Below are 19,168 nucleotides of genomic sequence, written 5' to 3' on the forward strand. Positions count from 1 at the left end.
TGATCAAAATATCCATGACCTCCCAGCAGAGCACAAGATGTAGAAAAGTGGACCCACCCTGTGCATGGGCTCGGATGGATATCGTGGGACCTACGCCATCAGAACATGAGGTAAAAAGGTGAGCTTACCCTATTCACGAGCTTAAGTTTAGTTTGTTAGCCGTTTGGATAAGCGGATTTTAGAATTCGGGATTTCTTCAAAATTGTAACTAAGAGACAAGAGAAGAAGCATACCAGCCATCGTTTTTTACTTCTCGCCCTTCTTTCCGTCAGCAGGAGAGTAGCAAATCCTCCCATTTTTCCAGATTTTAGAAATCTCAGGATGCATGTGAGATTTTTAAAACCTGAATTTATCACTTAAAATCCAAGAAACGTTGTCATGACAGCATACAACAGCTTGATCATGAACCCTCTCTTACACTGTTTTCAAACTAAAAAGCTGGATTCTAAAATCCGCGTGTCCAAACGGCTCCTGAGGGTCCCACCCCATCAAAACATGAGGTGTAAATGTTGCTGAAGAGTTGGAGAATTTATTTTGGAAGTTTTGTCAATTAGCATTTGAACATTAGATTCTATTGACTTTTTACTTTAACTCATGAATGGAATGAATTTGACTTATTGATTAATTAATTGCTGGGGATTTGATGGTTGGATTTAAAACGGATAAGGTTGGCGGGTTGCTACGGGATATCACACCCAGCCCACCGACTTCCTCGAGCCGGCTAGATTTGAAATTGGTAAGGTCGACGGATCATTACAGGGTATCTCTGACAAAATTCAAAGATTTATATTAATCTTGGATACAATTCAATTAGCCCTAAAGAGTGATTATATAGAATACTCAAAGGGTTAAAGATAGAAAGAGATAAATATAACAAGGCAAGAGATAAATCTAGAAATCCTACCTACTAAGATTAGCCTAATTGCTAATTTAATGTAGCTAACTAATATTGCTAGGTTACCCCATTCAACCCACCTGCCTAATCTACTACAAAGATGGTCCAACTGTGAGATCTACACCAAATTCAATGGTTGGATATTACATATTCTAACATGCCCCCTCAAACATATGTGGATTGAAAATCAACATACGTTTGATTACAATGAATTTCCCCAATAAGAAAATAAAAATTTCTCCCCATAAGAAAATAGAATCCCATGATTTGAAGCACACTGCCGAAGTTTGATGATGAATATGCCCTGATGTTGTTGCCGAATGTATATTGCCGAAGAAGACGCCGCTTGTTAATATGCCATGAAGAGATGGATGAGAACAAATCATAGCCTCAATGGGCTAGACAAGACTCAAGCCTCGATGGGCCAGTAGTAATGAGACCAATGTCGGAATGGGCAAGAAAACGGTCACTACGGACCAATGCCGGAATGGGCAAAAAATAGGTCACGATGGACCAATGCCGGAATGGAAAACAAAGATGAGAAAAAAAAAAAACAAAGAGGGGGCGGCAATTGGCGGCAAAAACGACGACGAAAAATATCAGCAACATTGAGAAAAGCTTAACAATATTACGAATTTAGAAAATGCACTGGTGTAAGTATCAAATTTGCGTAGAGGGATTTTTGAAAAGAACAAGGAGGGGTGCAAATATCAAATTAAGAGAACCTTGCAAGAAAATGAGTGCATTAAAAAATGCAAGGGAAAATATGGAAAATGAAATCCAAAGAGAAATTAAAATAAGTGGGGTGCCTCTATCAACTTTCAGGGGTGAGTAAGATTCTAAGGGGAAAAAGCAGATGTAGTAGGGATCAAAGATGAGGTACTATTTGGCTTAAGATGAAAGAGGTTCTCCTCATTATTACAATGACAGTTCTCTCAAGTACATTTACGGATGTACCTCCTTTTCCTCCTGTCCTTTCATCTACTATGTGACTTGCTGAGATATAGGGCAAGGCAATGGAAACACCGCAACTGCAATAGTAGAAATACTAGCCGAAATCAAGTGGATGTTGGGTTGGGTGAAAAAAAAATGAAGGTTGAGAGAACAAGGTTTTGGATTTGCAACAAGAGAGGGAATGGATTCCTATGTCTAACGGGATCGTGCGGAAATGAAGATGCCAAGGAAGAAGAAGCAACATTGATCTGTGATAGGGAGTTATGGCCACCGGCGGATGGCTAGATCGCACGTCCGCCGGAGGATGGGGACTCTCGTCTGTTGTGCTCTGGCCCTAATAGGATCTAATGCTCTAATACCATGACAAAATTCAAAAATTTCTATTAATCTTGGATACAATTCAATTAGCCCTAATGAGTGATTATATAGAATACTCAAAGGGTTTAAGATAGAAGAGGTAAACACAACAAGGCAAGAGATAAATATAGAAATCCTACCTACTAAGATTACTAATTGCTAATTTAATCTAACTACCTAATATTGCTAGGTCACCCCATTCAACCCACTTGTTAATCTACTACAAAGATGATTCAACGGTGAAATCTACACCAAATTCAATGGTTGGATCTTACATATTCTAACAATCTCACACAGCCCACCAACTTCCTTAAGCCTACTGGATTTGAAGTTGTTAAGGCCAGTGGGTCGTTACATGATATTTCACCCGTTGCACCCATCTACCTTGAACCAACTGCAAATGGCTAAAGCCAACAGGTCATTGCGGGGATTTTTGACTCAGTCTACCGTCTACCTCGAGCCTACTAGAACTGATATGGTTAAGGGTAGCGGGTCGAGCTGAGTTGGTAGGACCCACCCTATCAAAACACATCGTTGAGAGTCACTGGTATTTTGGTCTTCTTACAAAATAATTTTCGTCTTTCGCATATAATATTTGGTCTGAGTAAAAAACAAAATCCATCATGGTTATTTTGGTCATAGAATTATGGCATGACAGGATTTGCAAGATTCACTCAGGTGCTATGACGACGCTCGAGTTCCATGGCGGTCCCAAACACCCTTCCATAATCCATATATCGTCGAGTGTTCAAGGTTTCACAACAACATCGCCATTGCTTTTAACAATATCAACATTGTTGGCTGCTAGCAAAACGGGAATCCCTAAATTGTGAATAACTAAAGAATGTTGCGAAATAACTCAAGGTTGAATCTAGAAAAACACTTAACATATTATTTCCTTAATCTCACATGTTTCACATATCTATCTAACTAGAGCAAAACAAGAAGAAAATATTGCTTCAAATTATATGTTATTGGAGGAAAAATAACATGGCATGGATATATTAGACTTTTTCCAAGTTTAGAGCTTTTTAAACTTATTACAAAGCAAAAACGTTTTCCATGTTTTAGGCTTGCTAAAACTAGTGTGGCCATGCATATTAAGCAGCATTTATCTGTATTAGCCAATCCATTATCTTTGGAAATGTTTTGGAAGGCGAGTTGGCTCAAATAACTATTGCCAATATCATGCGTAACGATCCAAAAAAATTTGGGCTTAATTTAGGAGTTCTATGGGAGCTCTTTGCCTATTTAAAGAGACTCTTGGTCCCTCTTCGTACCACCACAACAGTACAGTTCCATCTAGAGATAAACTCACTTTGAGAGAGGTTTCCCATAAGCCCAGTGATGCGTGAAGGGAGAGAAGGCTAAAGGGCGTTTTTGAGTTGCTCTCGTGCTCAGAAAAATGTTCAAGCATCATCACATTGCGTAGCGTGGAGATTCGGCCATGGCACAAGGTATACATAACCCATCTCATAAAGTTAGGATTTTTTCTTTGTTTTCAATGCCAGAGATCATAAGGGATCACTAAAGTATCTAGTAGTAGCATCATATCTATGGAAAATCAGCCGAACAAATAATTTTAAAAAAAAATAGTGCTAGAATTATTTTTGATGCTTTTTGCGAAAAATCTAGAATTATATTAAATTGTAACTTTTTTATGATTTAGTGTGTCTTACCCTATCTAAAATAGAAATTCTTTCATTCATAGTAAATAGTTTTTTACCCTGTGCATGATGTTAGTTACATTGTTTGGGTGTTACACATAGGGCATGTTTGTAGGGCTGCAAATGAACTGAGCCGATCACAAACATGTTTGGGTTCAGCTCATTAAAAGCCTGGGCTCGTTCGTTTACTAAACGAGCTGAACCCGAGCCCAAAAATTAGGCTCGTCAAAAAAACGAGATAAACTCGAGTTTTATATAGTTCGGCTTGGACAAGCTCGTGAACTTTTTAGGCTCGATTCATAAAGACAAGCGGAGCTTTAAAGCTCGGATTATGTTCATTATATATATATATATTACTTAATGGTATTTATTTCATGTGTTTACTAAATGAGCTGAACCCAAACCCAACCAAGCTCGAGCTTGGCTCACTAAAAGCTCCGCTCAGGCTCGTTCTTTACTAAACGAGCCGAGCCAAGCACGAACACCCCAAAGTTCTGCTCGTCTCGACTCGTTTGCAGCCCTACATGTTTGGCAACCTTGCAAAAAAATTCATATATTATTCGTTTACCCAAGGTGAGAAATGGGCTGAGACGACTGGTGAGAGAGAGATTTGAGAGAGCCACGAGTTAGGAAGGTGTTTGATGGGGTTAATAGACAACGAAAAAGAAAATTCCAATTTAAAATACAATATTTTGTTTTTTTTTTTTCATGAAATCCCCTCCAATCTCTCCTTTTTCCCCACCTCTTTGTAGGGGTGTCGACGGATCCAGTTCGGGTCGGATCTAGCTATGTCACAGTCACGATTCATTCAAATTCCTTATTGGTCAGGTCGGAGTCGGATTGTCCTTCGGATCCTACTTTTCACGTCATGATCACAATCCATTTTAATTCGGACCGTCCATCGGAGTGTCCTATTATGTCCCACTAAGCTAAGTAAACAATTAATTTTTTTTTAAAAGAGATAGAATTGTCAGTCCACTATTAGCATGTCTCTATGCATTTTCTTCAACTAAATTAAAAATTTATCTTTGTTTAATCTGTGTATAATAATGCTTGTCCCAATAAAACTAATCAAAATTACATACACAAATATAATGTATAACTATTATCAAAGAATATGATGCATAAAGAACAAAATCCCTCTCTCTTTTCCCTCGTGAAAGTACAAAATGAAACGACTGAAATGAGTGAAATCGCATTCCCATACGATTCATTAAGTGATAAGAGAGGTATTGACCAAAATACCCTTCGTAGAACAGTTAGCATTAACAAAATTTGGAGGGTATTTTTGTAAACCATTCCGGATCATGACTATCCAATGGGCATCTGTGGCGTGCCCATACACAATCCAAAAATTTTTGGATCCTAGATTTGATGATCCGAAATATGCCCAGGGATCCCATTCATATGTTTAGATCCAGTTCATTAACGTTTGGATTCGGACGATCCATCGGACCGTCTGGATCCATTGACACCCCTACCTCTTTGTCCCTATTATACTAGGTAAAGTGGTAAGCTAATATTACATGTTTTTTTTTCTTGGCTGCCAAACATTTGGCCGAGGTAGGTTGCTGATCTTTAATAAGGTCTGACCTTAGTCCAATTTTAATCAGGCGTAGATAGAATATTAGACACATGCCTAACCAGGTAGCTTGAAATGCTGAACCCTTGACCCTTCAACCCAACTAGATGCCTTCCGATCATCTTAACATAGGCCTCATGTCCAAGGGTACCCCACACATTCATAGCCTCAAAAAATCCAGCCCATTACAAATGGCCTCACCTCAATCTATAAGGAATCATCTTTTGTTTTACTATGAAAATCTAATGGTGTGTTCTTTAACCCTTCTCCCTGGTGTTTTTTAAGCTACTTTTTCTTTGCAGGGAAAAAATGCAGAGAATGACACTCCACAACCATGCTTCTTTGAAGAAAGAAGAAAGAAGAATGAAGCGTTCAAGAAAACAGCTAAGATGTTGATTTTGTAGTCAGATCAACGGTCAGAATCACACACACACATCGCATGTGGGATCCAAGGTGATTACTAGCCCACGTAGTCTTAACTCTTTTGACAATCCAAAAGATAAAATATCCCGTTCACTTTCTTCTAACTCAACACCATCCATTTTCACATGATTTCAACCACTCCCTACTTTAAGTCCCCACATGTTGCAAAGTGAGGACAATCTAACAATCTTTTCTACTCCAACTTGTTCACACACAACCTCCCACCTCTCACATGTTTTGACTCGTAGCGAAGACAAGAAAAAACGCCTAATTTCTCGTATTCTTTTGACTATTCATATATTTTAAAGCATAGCATGGAGTTTTTTCCATGCTCTGTTCTGCTATTTCAAACGAAACGTGAAAAAGGGTTCACTTGTACATTAAAACGAGGAACATGGTAATGGAAAATAGCTCCTTGGCGATTTCCCAATGACTTTTCATAGGAGGATATTTAGTCGATTTTAAAAGTTAGATACCATACTCATGTATTAATTTGTTCTTTGGAATGTTTCTATGGTTTCCCTTCCTTTTGGTAAGAGTATGAATGTCTAATTTGCAAGTGTAAACACGTCAATGTGAGTGTAGACATTTGGTACTTTAAAGGGCTACTTACAGTTAGTTGAAGGGTTGGTTGATGACTCATTTCCATTGAAATTGTTTCCCATAATTTTTTTTAAAAAACCCTATTTTTCTAGGACCCAGCTGGAAAATTCGTTTTCCAAAGAAAAAATTTCATCTGAATATATGGGAAATTTATGGAGAACAATTAATATTCTACAGGAAAAAAGTTTTGTAGTGTCTGGTGGGTTTGTAAATTTCCTTGAAATAAGGAATTTTTTTTCTATTCTGAAAAAAGATTCCATGGGAAATGAGTTTAACAAATTGTGGAAAATTCATTTTCCGTGGAAAAAATTTCTGATAAAAATTTCCCTTCATCCATCCAGACAATGATTTTAGGATCTTGCTAAAATCATTAATTGATGCAAGTTTATAACCTCTAGATTATATCATCAATTAAGTGATATGGTATGTTATCTATAGATTAGAACTTAATCATGTCATTTACATAGGACTCACGGAAATACCTCGAATAGTGCCACGATCTGTTCTACGTACAACAATGTGTCGAACTGCTTCAACAAATTGATGTGTGAGGTATTTGTACAACGGTATCAAACAACTCCTTTGCGAGCTCCATAGTAGGAAATGAGATATGCCGGAGTATCACTATTAATGTGATAAAAATATGCACAAGCACCACCTAAAAAATGTGTTTAAGAATAGAAAAAAGGCACTCGGACACCATCGATCATTTTTTATTTTGAGAATTAAGTTTTAGTCATTAAAAAAAAGATTATTGAACTTAATATTAAATGCAATTTTTAGCCTAATAGGGGGTGCAACTCGGGTCGGGTAGAGTCCAACCTGAACCTTACCCGAGGAACTATTTACTAAACCCTAACCCAATTACTAACCCGACGAGGTTCAACCCGACCCGACACGAGGAACCGTTTTTTCCTACCCTAATCCAACCCAACCAGAGTTCAACCCGACCCAACCCGAGTTTTTAAGCTTACAAAAAAATGATAAAAAAATGACGGGTTTCACTCGGGTTGGGCTGCCAAGCCCTCAACCCAAACCCAACCTGAACTCAAGCGAACCTGACTTGACTTTTTTGGAGTTGAACCCGACCCGAGTTTCACCCTTAGAGCCTAATGATTGATTTTGGACTCAAAATCACTTCTCAAAAACCGAGACGAGCATGATTGAAGTAAGCTACACATGTTAATCTTGGCATTGAATTATCAAATGATTTGCATGATAATATATAATTGTTTATTTTAGAGGAGCAAATTTTTAATGGAAATATCAATGACTTGGCTAATCATGAATCTTTTAAGCCAGCCCACCAAATAATTCCACCTCGACTTCCCTCTACCGGGAATCCCCCACTTTCAGGCATCTACGCAGCAGCATGGACGAGAAAGACGATTCGATATTTAGTTAGTAGACGATTTGATGTCTTCCAATACCATGAATATGTGTTAATTGCAATATTTAGTTAGTAGCCAATTCGATGTCAAAATAGGTTATCGTTGAGATTCTTTTTTTGGTAGGTAAGCTGGGGTTTGGCGGGGACTCCTACCGATTTGTTAAGTAAAAAGAAAGGTAATACAATTAAGGATGCTAAGCACCATCCATGTCTCATGACACATGAGATAGGGGTGACAAAAGCATAGATAAATCTAAAAAGAAGATTAATGGGATAAGTGAGACCCGATGGCTTACTTATCATCTCATCGGGCTCGACTGCCTGGGATCGTTCCATGCTCAAGGTTGGAGTTGTTGGTGGACTCTCATCATCTCTGTTTGAGCACTTGGCGGAAGAATTTATTAAGATTATGAGGGGATTTTTTTCCTCCTTTCAACCTTTCAACCTTGTGGCAGATCCCACCAAGTGAATTGCTAAGATCTAACGGGGAACTCTTCTACGAGGATGTTAAGGAGTCAGCTTCTAAATTTCCAGGCGCCCCTTTGGTGCGGGTTGGCTCCTTTACAGTAGAGTTTTCTTCTTCTAGTTCCTGAAGGGATGAAAAGTTGTTTCCAATGGGGGTCACTGGCGGAGAACTGCATTGGTCTCATCCTTCGTATTTCCTTCTGAGTTATTTGCACCATTTACATATTCTATCTCCTTTTTGACCTTTGTTGTCATGGCTTCTCCTTCACCGAGCTTCACCTAGTTCTTTGGCTCCCTCTATTGTTTTTGAGTTTTGTCTCGCACCCTGCGTCTTCCCATTTCTAGGCAAGTCAACATGTTTGCTAAGAGGGGGATCTTTCATTTCTATTTGCTACTTGATTTGATAAGGCCTTTCTATTTCAGTGAACGTGGCATCTTTCATCAAGGAGGATGCAACGCTTTGATAGTTATCCTCTTTTAGAAAGAGTTCTACTCTGGTATTTCCAAACTTGTTCCCAACCCTTCCCTGGCATCATTTAATCTTTCTGAGTAGGATTTTTTCTGAGCTGTGTCATTTCTTCTGTGAGGCTCGAAACTTTCCTGTTTTTTTTTGCTAGGATTGAGGAGAGCGTCTTTGAGCCGCTGCAAACGATCCTGGAAGATGAAGGATAGCTCATCATCTTCCATGTCCGGGTGCAGAAGAGCTTTGGTCTTTTGTTTACTTTTGTTCACTTTTCTTTTCCTGCTTGAGGAGATCCTATCGTTTGGATTTGAGGGCTTCTTAGAAACCGGTGTAAAGAGTTGAGTCTTTCTTCGATCTCTTCTAGGAGTTGCACCCGTTCTTGCTCAGTAAGAGACTTAAGTAGCAAATGACGTTGCTCATAAGTCAATGGATTAGACTATGTGACTTCTCCCTCTAGTTTCACTATGGCAGCATCTTCTTCTCGCCATGCGTCTCCTTGTGGAGCAGAATCTTGACTGGTTTCTACTTCATTTGGGTCGGCCTTGAGCGGGGAAATCCCAGTTTCAAGAGGGAGCGAACGGTCCTTGTCTCCTTCAGAGGCCATTTTGATGATCTTCTTCTCACCACGAACAGATCTGCTTCTCACATTTTCAGTATTCCACCCAAGGCTCTACTAAATCTTTATTCATTGGTCTACTACACCTCATCTTGCAATATTTTTCATTGAAAAAAAAAAAAACAAACCCAGGACAAACTCTTTATCCTCGAGATTTTCGACGATAGGCTAATCGTGGATACCTGTTCTTTTATTGCCATTTTTTTTACGAATTCAGGTAATCTGGATACACGGATTTAGAATCCTTGATTTCCTCGAAATTGTAAATAGGAGAAGAGAGAAGAAAGAGACCAGCCTTCATTTTGTGATTTCTCGGCCATAGATAATGAGTCCGAAATGTAGCTAGTCCGAGTAATATAACACCACCTTTTGTCATCTCGAGACTCTGAAACTGATGAGATAGGGAGCAATTGCTTCGCACCTGACTATGATAGCCCTCACGATACCTTATTGGAACTTGATTCCGGTTCTACATATTGAATTGGGGACTTCCGGTGAACTCAGGATTCTCTATTGCTGGCATAGTGGGGACTGCGGAAACGATAGAGCTTTCAACAAGATAGTCCGACTAAGATCATTTCAGGAAGGAGAGTTGGTCCTCGCAGTACACCGGGTAAACTGGAGTTAGAAGTGGAGAGAACTCAGTTTAGTCCGCTCTGCCCTTTCAACAGCTGGCCTTCCTTTCTAATATGGGACGATCTCCTACTCTCTTGATGACGGAAAGAAGGGCGAGAAATTAGAAAACGACGTCTGGTCTCCTTCTATTCTTTTCTCCCATCTACAATTTTGAAGAAATCCAAGTTTCTAAAATCCGTGTATCCAAACGGCCCCTAACACTTCTCTAACAAAATTCATAACACCCGTAGGGAAAGAGGGGGAGAGCAACAAATTAAATTACTAATCTAAAGTTTAATCCTGAACATAACTATGCTCATAAGAAGAAAGTATCAGTTGAAATTTACTGCTGTGAACAAATATTCAACTCACCTACACAAATGTAATTAATTGTTACTATATTTCTCTTTGAAAATCTCACTCTATATTTTTCACATGCATGATTAATGAAGAAGCAAAAGAAATACACCTGCAATAAATTTATGCTGCTGATATTGGCGTTACCGTGTTTTAATAACTGCAGATGAGAGCATTTTAGGAATAGTAATAACATCACACAGCTGTTTAAATAATAAAAGACACGATAAGTTGTTCAGTAATTAAAATTATGCTAAATTTAAGTTAATTCAATTCATCTCGCGATGAAACGAAAAAACATCTGCATCTCTTTAAAATACAAGCAAAATATAAAGTGTTAAAGACACACGCGCGAAATATGAATTTCTAGCATAGGTTTTTAATTTGACCTCACTGATTGGATGGACGAGATTGCAGTATAATATTACTATTAAGGCCCATCCACACATGCCACGTGTTCGGGAGTACAGCGGATAGTGAGCAACGTGTAGAAATAAGTCGCGCGAGTAACAGTAGTAGCTTATTATTTAATTATTATTTTAGACTCTCTCTCTCCCTCTCTCTCTCTCATTTATCATTTCCGCAACTCAGATTCGATTCGCCCTGTTTTTTGGGTTTGCCTCTCATTTTCTGGGAAAACCCTATACTATTTCTGTGTAGGGTTTCGGAAATCTTTACAGAGAAGAAAGAGAAGTAGAAAAAAAGAAGAAGAAGCCAAAACCCTAGCTCCACTCTCAGCTCTCTTCTCTACAGAAACCCTAATTTCAGTCACCTTCCCATCCCTCCTTCACTGTATTTTCTATTTCTCAGCTTGTAATCCTTATAAAATCCATGGGAATCCTGTTCATTTTTGCTAAAAGTTTCTATTGTTTTTTTGGCAGCTAAAACAGCATAAAAAGGAAGGTAAAAGATCTATCTTTTCTCTATTTTCTACTATTTTGCAGCTCAAATCGGCATTTTTCCAGGGTTTATAACTGGCGTTTTTATTCTGTGTTTTTTTTTCCGATCAGGGTGTTTACATCTTGTGCAGAAGGGTGTTTTTTTATCACTATTTTTTCGCGGTTTCTCTTTTTTTATTTTTTATTTATGGTTTGAGCTGAAAGAGAAGGGGAAGAACCATGGAAGGAGGCGAGCGTCGGATTATGCTGGCTTGTGTTGTGTCCGGGACGCTTTTCTCCATTCTGAGTTCTCTATCTGTTTACATCCTCTGGGCTGTAAATTGGCGTCCATGGCGGATTTACAGGTTTATTATTATTATTATTTTTTGCATTTTCTGTTCTATCCATATGATTGACTGTGTAAATTTGGAAATGTTCTTGCTTGATCGAACGTTTTCGCAACCAAATTAAAATTTCTTTATTCGGTTAATGCTTGACTGCGCTCTGTAAGTATGTAGTTTGGTGATATTCACCCCAGTTTTGGTGGGTTTGTTGTTGATATAGAAGTTTAATTGCGTGATTCGATCTCGATCGCAGTTGATACACGTGTAATTTTATAGAAGTTTAATTGCTCGATTCGATCCCGATCGTGGTGGATACACGTGTAATTTTTACGATATCTGCGCTCTATTTTAGTAGTGCTAGTTTCCTTACATGATTTTTTTCTAATTATAGTGTTCAATGTGTAATTTTGGAAATCTTGGTGCTTAAATTTGCCAGCAGTAATCCAGAGGTGAAATGGGACCCGAGTTTTTCGGCATTTCTTATATTAGGAGCACACTTGTAAATATTTATGTAAATTATACCTGCACATGTCACGCATGAGCCTTACTAGGCACGCACTTTCATGGCACTGCGGATTGGGTTATTTTAGTTAGCTCGATCACAGTGGGTAGGTTCGTACTTTGATGATATTCGTGCTCAATTTTTAGTTATTCATGGATTTTAGCTAACTACATTCTTCATATGTTTACTTTTGGAAACCTTGCTGTTCTATTTTAATGGAAATAATGTGGAGATGAAATGGTATCTTAGGTTTTTTGTATTCCTCGTATTACGAGCACACCTGTAAAAATATTCCTTTAGATTATGCTTCTACATTTAATGCACGCACTGTGCTGGCAGGTACTCATTGCATGACATTTGGAATCTAGTAATTATATTTACTGGCATGCATCTATTTTTAGTGGTTATTTTCAAAAATAAAATAAAATCTATTTTTAGAGGTTATAATTATTGGAGGGAATCTGATTTAATGCCTGCGTTCATTTTGGGGTCCATCTCGGTCTCCCCCTTGTTTTTTTCAATAAAACTGGCTGCCATTTTCAAAAAAAAGAAGAGACATATTTACCTTAAGACATTACATTGACATCCTATGTAAGTAGAGTAGTACACTGTATTGACAACGGACTGAAGAAACTACATAGAAATAGGAATACAAGTACCGAATAGTCCATCTGCTGCTACGTTATCACCTAGGCGATCCCTTGATAACTTTGGCAATGGTAGAAGCGATCAGTAAAGTCTATTCAGGGTTCCAAACTCAACGGTGGCAACTAAACAGTGGAATGGAAGTCAAATAGGAGTAAGTGGTCAGGCTGGTATTTTCTGATCTACTGCTCCGTTATCACCTAGGCGATCCCTTGATAACTTTGGCAATGGTAGAAGTGATGATTAAAGTCTATTCAGGGTTCCAAACTCAATGTGGCAACTAAACAGTGGAATGGAAGTCAAATAGGAGTAAGTGGTCAGGCCGGTATTTTCTGTGTCAACTACAGTACAAACTGATTGAACCTTTATGTCACTGCGTTGTCATAAATTGACAAAACTAAAATAGGATTATGAAAGCAAACTGAATGATTTTATTGTGTTCTACAGGCCGCGTTCTTAAACATTAGGTACGATTATATCATATCAAGGCTACATACTTTATGCTTGCTTAGTGTTAAATTCATGACGGGGAATATCATTTTTCTGTTGCATTTGTCAAACATGATTGGCAGATGCTTCTTCGGGATGTTCATTGTAATTCATTTATTCATCTTCTTTTGTTTGGAGATTGCTGCATTTTTCTCTATCTGAAATGTGGGATTTTAAGACCCGCTTCATTATAAGTCATTGGTTTCTTCCCTTTTCAATTAATCCTAAATCCTACACATTTGGTTTACTCTGTCAATTGGCCTAAATGTAACTTCTATTAAATCTTTGACTCATTTCTTGGTGCTTATATTTCGATTCTTTGTTTTGTTTTGCATATTCAGTTGGATATTTGCTAGAAAATGGCCAGAAATCCTACAAGGCCCCCAGTTAAGTGCACTCTGCACTTTTCTGTCTTTTTCTGCATGGATGGCTGTCCTTTCTCCAATCGCGGTGCTTATCGTTTGGGGGACCTGGTTGATTACAATCTTGAATCGCGATATAATTGGACTGGCTGTCATTATGGCTGGTACAGCTCTTTTGCTGGCATTTTATGCTATCATGCTCTGGTGGAGGACACAATGGCAAAGCTCAAGTATGTACCTTCTCCTATCTTTATTATTTTGAGTTAGTGTTTAAAAACTTGTACTCAGACAAAAACTTGCCCAAGTTAAAACTTAGTTGACTCGTGGGTCAATGATCGACACAGCATTTTTTTAATCCAAGCGAATCAAAGGTGTTTTTACTTCGACTTGGCAGGGCCAAATCTAGTCGGCTTAGCCATGTGAATGATTGTCTTGGAGTTTCTCAACAGTCTTTAGGATAATTCTTTTTGTAATTGTTATCATTGACCATTTCAAAATAAAAATAAAAATTGTTATCATTGAAAAAAAATCATGCTGTACATGTTTCCGTATTTCACTGGTTTGTCCTATAGCTGATGGACGCGGATGCTCTGAACTGTATCCCTGGCATGTAGTTTGAATTTTCTTTCTTGATTTAATCTTATTGTGTTGCACTGGTGGCTTGTTGTTGTGGTTGTATTGATTCACGATGCAAATGTGTACTTAATTTACATGTATGTGTTTTTGGTGTGTCAGGAAGAAAGGTGGGAAGATTTGCAGACTCTATTTTGGCCCCTTTGAGGAGAGCTCTTTTAGGCTCTTAGCTTTAAATTCTATGTTTTGTGGACATGGGCACGAGTGTCGGGGTCGACACGGCAAAGCCCCAAATTTTAGAAACAGTGACACGGCTATGATATAAAGTATATATAATCATGATTTGTGGATACGGATTCGTGTGTCCAGTTTCAACATGGGTATGAGTTGTCTAACATGGAAACATCTACAAATCTAGAAATCGTGACACGTACATATAAAATTATTGATTGCTATCATAATTTGTAACAATATAAATATGGTATTCATTTAACAAACTAATAAATCTTACAATTAATCAACTATAATCTAAAACAAATATGAGATAATCAAATAATAATGTATTCATCAATTTAATCTAGTTCTTGACCGTCTCCAATATACAACGAGAAAGGGAGACCAATATGATACAACGAATATAGTATTGGGACAAGAGGGGAGGGGATATAACAACAAATATTAGTTGAAGAAGAGGTAAAAGAAGAGTTTATAATAAAAGAAGAATAAATAATAAAAACCGTTAAAAAAAAGAATAAATAATAAAAGAGGTAAACATAATATTCAATAATAAAACAGAATGTCACACTTGACACGCTACAAAAAAATGTTCACATGCCCACATTAAGTAACACTTCTACTAGTTCATTTAAAAGTGTCCAAAGGAATGTGAACAAGTGTGGACACGCGTGTCGTGTTGGACATGTGTGTGTGTCGGCAATGAATTCAAAGTGTCGGCCAAAACATAGGTTAAATTTTATGGTCCACTCTATTTTGGATGGTAAAAGGCTTAATGTTAAACCTCATTTGCATTAATGACAATCTCGACTGTGCTAGTGATCATGGTGGCTGGCTTTTAAAGATTCCGACATTAAGAAATTGTTCTTTTAGCTATTCTGACTCTAGAAAATTGCTTGTTTCTTACTGCCCCTTGACCATGTGTGCTGTACTACGGCTGTGGCAATGGCTCTTGTTCAATGTTTAAGATTGTTGGAATGATAATGCTTTCTCGGATATCAATTATGTGTGTTAATGCCATAAACTGGCTACATACTCATTTGGGTCTGACCATTCACATGGTGAGTCTACACTCTACGATAAGTTCTATACAGTTATGGAGATAGTGGGTTCAGTTTTGGCATGCTGAATTTTCTCACCCCTTGGGAATCATAACCCATAACAATTGCAAATCATGTGGCGTGGTAACTCTTTGATTTGTGGAGGAAAGGGCTGAAAATAGTAGAAAAATGCCAGCATGTTGGTGTTCTCTGACTTAATCAATAGGAATGAGTTTGTTGATTTCCCTTGAAGCGGGGCTCAATGTACGTGGTTTAGTAATAGACTAATAACAGAAGTAGGATCGACCGATTTCCTCTATGCCCTAGGTGGACTGACCTTAATCATGGCGTGTGCCCAAGCGCTATGCCTCATTCGATTTCCGATCATTGCGCGGTGCTTCTGGATCCTCGCTTGAAGTCATGGGGGCCTATCCCTTTCCGTTTCGACTTTCGAGTTGGCCTGGCTTGAAGATCCCAATAAAGAGAATTGATTTTGCTTTTCGCGCTCGGCGCTGTCAATAAACGTTTTATCACTAATTAATGCAGATAGGTCGGGTAGCTTCTGCTATCTTTTCTTCCATTTAGATTTTTTGTGCTCTAATGTTCCAGGGCATTCCGACAATTATATACCTGCTAATCTGATGCCCACCCCGCAGAATGTAAAGGAGACTGGGAGAGTGGTAGAATGAAGCTAGATTTCAGGGGCTGGCGGATTTGAATTTCTCAAAAATTCAGTTATGCTAAACAGAAGCTTAAAGAGTGCAATCAGGAAAAGAAGTGGTCGAGGGTGGAAAGAAAGTCTTTGGTCCTCAATCGGTTGCAGGAGATAAAAAGGGAGGATGAAGAAGGATTAGCAGGTGCGGATAGGATTGTGGAGATGTGAACTCTCAAGGGGGAACATAAGAGATTAGTATTGTAAGAGGAATTTTTTGAAGACAGAGATCTTGATCCAAGTGGCTTAAGAAAAGATGGTTTTGAAGACAACGTATTTCCATGGGCGTTGCTAGCACTAGGAGAAGGGGTAAACCTCATATCAACCTTGCAAATAGATGGGGAGCTAAGTAAAGATAAGGATGTGATTGTTAAAGAGATTGTCGATTTCTATAAATCCCAATATTCTGTAGAGGAGGCGGAGAGCCCTAAACCCGATGTAGTTAATTTTGAATCGATTGAAGGAGATAGGTTGTCTTTGGAAAATCGATTCAATGAAGAGGCAATAAGGTTAGGTCTCTTTGCCCTTAGCAAAGATCTGGCTCCTGGGCCGGATGGATTCTGCATGACCTTTTCGTGTTGTTGCCTTATTAAAGAGATTGTCGATTTCTATAAATCCCTATACTCTGTGGAGGAGGGGGAGAGACCTAAACCCGATGGAGTTAATTTCGAATCGTTTGGAGAAGGTGATAGGTTGTCTTTGGAAAATTGGCAATAAGGCTAGGTCTCTTTGCCCTTAGCAAAGATCTGGCTCCTGGGCCGGATGGATTCTTCATGACCTTTCCGTGTTGTTGCCTTGTTGGGAAGATGTGAAGGATGATTTGTGTGACTTTTTCCGGCCCTTTTATGACGGCATGGAGTTGGGTTGAAGTACGGGGGCCATGTTTATTGCTTTGATTCCCAAAGTCCAAGGGTCTGTCAAAGTTTCGGACTTCAGACCGATCGACTTGGTGGGATGCCTTTACATTTACAAGGTACGGGCAAAAGTTTTGGTAGAAAGTTTAAAGAAGATCCTCTCTAAAGTCATTTCCAACACTCAATAGGCTTTTGTCCTGTCATTTAAAAAACGGCTTTTGTCCAAGAGGTAATTTTTTAGATAGCGCGCTCTGATAGGCAATGAAACAATGGATTTTTGCTTCAAAGCTGGTTTAAGAGGGGTAGTTTAGAAATTGTATATAGAGAAAGCCTATGATAGAGTGAATTGAAATTGCCCTGATTACTTGATGGGGTGGATGAGTTTTAGTGATCATTGGCGGGCTTGGTTTGGAAGATGTGTGACCTCTGCATGGTTTTCTATGCTGGTGAACAGCTCTCCTAAAGTCTTCTTCAAGTCATCCAGATGATTGAGGCAACGAGACTCTCTTTCCCCTTTCCTTTTGTAGCCTAGGGATGGTTTTGTCTCGTCTTCAGTTTGCTGACGACACTCTTGTATTCAGTTAGCCAAATGGAGGAAAGTTTTTGAATTTTAAAGCACTTATGAGTCGTTGTGAAGTGATTACTGTGCAAAGTACTATTTTGGGAAGTCTTGACTTTTTTTTTGAATGGTGTTTGAAATCTCTAGACTATTTGGAGTCCGCTTATCCAAGAGCGAGACCAAAAGCTTGGTGAGTCTCATTGGATGCTCGGTTGATCAATTTCTGACTTCTTATCTTGGCTTTCTGTTAGGCGAGGGGAAACTTAAGAAGCAGGTTTGGGACCCGATTATCGAAAGAGTGGAGAGAAGGTTGTCCTCTTGGAAGCGGGGTCTGATATCGTTGGGAGGCAGAATTACGCTCGTCGAAGCAGTTCTTGCAAACATTCCAATATATTTCTGTCAGTCTTCAGATGTCCAATTAACTTGATCAATTGGATTGAGCGAATTCAAAGGAATTTCTTATGGGGTGGTTTAGATGAGAAAAAGGAAGATTCATATTGTTAGTTAGGGTGGGAGAATGGAGACTTGCTTAGTTCTTCGACGTGATTCAAGACTGGGTGGGAGAATTGGTCTTGAACTACCAACACGTCAGACGATCTGCAAATGCGGTGGCGGTTCGGCTCATCAAGGAAGGGGTGTCCAAGGAAGATTTGGAGATGTTAGACTTCCTCCCTCCTTGAGCTTCTTCCTCTTGTTTGGAATTTTTGTCTGTCATGTTCATCTGTAATTTTTCTGATGTTTTCTCAGCTTTTGCATCGACCATCTCGGTCTCCTTCCTTTATTTAATGAACTCACCGCCATTAAAAAAAAAAATCTTGTTAGTTAGGGTGAAGCGTGTAAACCAATTAGAGCTGGAGGCTTGGTGGGCTTTAGAAGGTTGAGAAATATGAATAATGCTCTTCTAGGGAAATGGTTATGGAGATTTGGGGGAGAAAAATCCAACTGTGGACTAGGGTGATTGAGAGTAATTGTGGATCCTATCCTGGTAGGTGGACATATGATGATCGGTTTAAGAGCAAGGGGCTTGCAGTTTGGACGGGTATCTTGCAGATTAAGCATAAGTTTGAGGAAGGGATCAGATTTAGAGTTTACACATGGGATAGAATAAAGTTTTGGCACGACCAATGGTGTGAGGGCGTAGTTTTGGCTGTGGTATTTTCTTACTTGTATGCGGTGGCCTCAGACAAGGATGCCTTTGTCAGGGAGTCTTTTCAGTGGGAGGAGGATCCGATCTCCTGAAAAATTAAGTTTAGGAGGAAGTTATTTGATTGGAAAATGGATGGCATAGCTCCCTTGCTGAATCTGTTTGGAATCTTGTTGCATCAAGAAGACAGGTAAGGGCAAAAGGGTTTGGGTCAAGAGTTCGTCTTGGATATTCACAGTAAAATCCTTCTATCTTCATCTCAATTCTCAACCATAATCCTTCCTCCTTGCAGCTAGCCAGTGTGGAGTATTCCAGCTCCAACCCGAGTGTGCGTTCGGGTGGACATGTTAAGACAAAATTCAAACGGCGAATCATCTTCTTAATCGCTAGATGCTAATAATTGATCATTGTGCCTTCTGTATTGAGGCAGGACAGTTGGTAGATC

General features: G+C 38.9%; 1 protein-coding gene across 4 annotated transcripts in view; it reads left to right on the forward strand.

Annotated features, from left to right (window-relative positions):
* The first annotated feature begins 10,961 nt into the window (after positions 1-10,961).
* Positions 10,962-19,168, forward strand: part of DEK1 (calpain-type cysteine protease family) — a 33,524-nt gene continuing 25,317 nt past the window's right edge. For 3 of the 4 annotated variants that reach the window (XM_077357309.1, XM_077357293.1, XM_077357317.1), the window contains exons 1-3: positions 10,962-11,290; positions 11,398-11,630; positions 13,587-13,837. In XM_077357309.1, coding sequence (XP_077213424.1) covers positions 11,506-11,630; positions 13,587-13,837 — 376 coding nt within the window. In that variant the 5' untranslated portion in view covers positions 10,962-11,290; positions 11,398-11,505. The remainder of the gene's footprint in view (positions 11,291-11,397; positions 11,631-13,586; positions 13,838-19,168) is intronic. The other variant, XM_077357301.1, reaches the window with a different exon arrangement.

This window comes from Tasmannia lanceolata, unplaced genomic scaffold, assembly GCF_043159265.1.
Source record: "Tasmannia lanceolata isolate RefF3 unplaced genomic scaffold, GAP_Taslan_0.1 ptg000003l, whole genome shotgun sequence".
NCBI classification, from domain to species: Eukaryota; Viridiplantae; Streptophyta; class Magnoliopsida; order Canellales; family Winteraceae; genus Tasmannia; species Tasmannia lanceolata.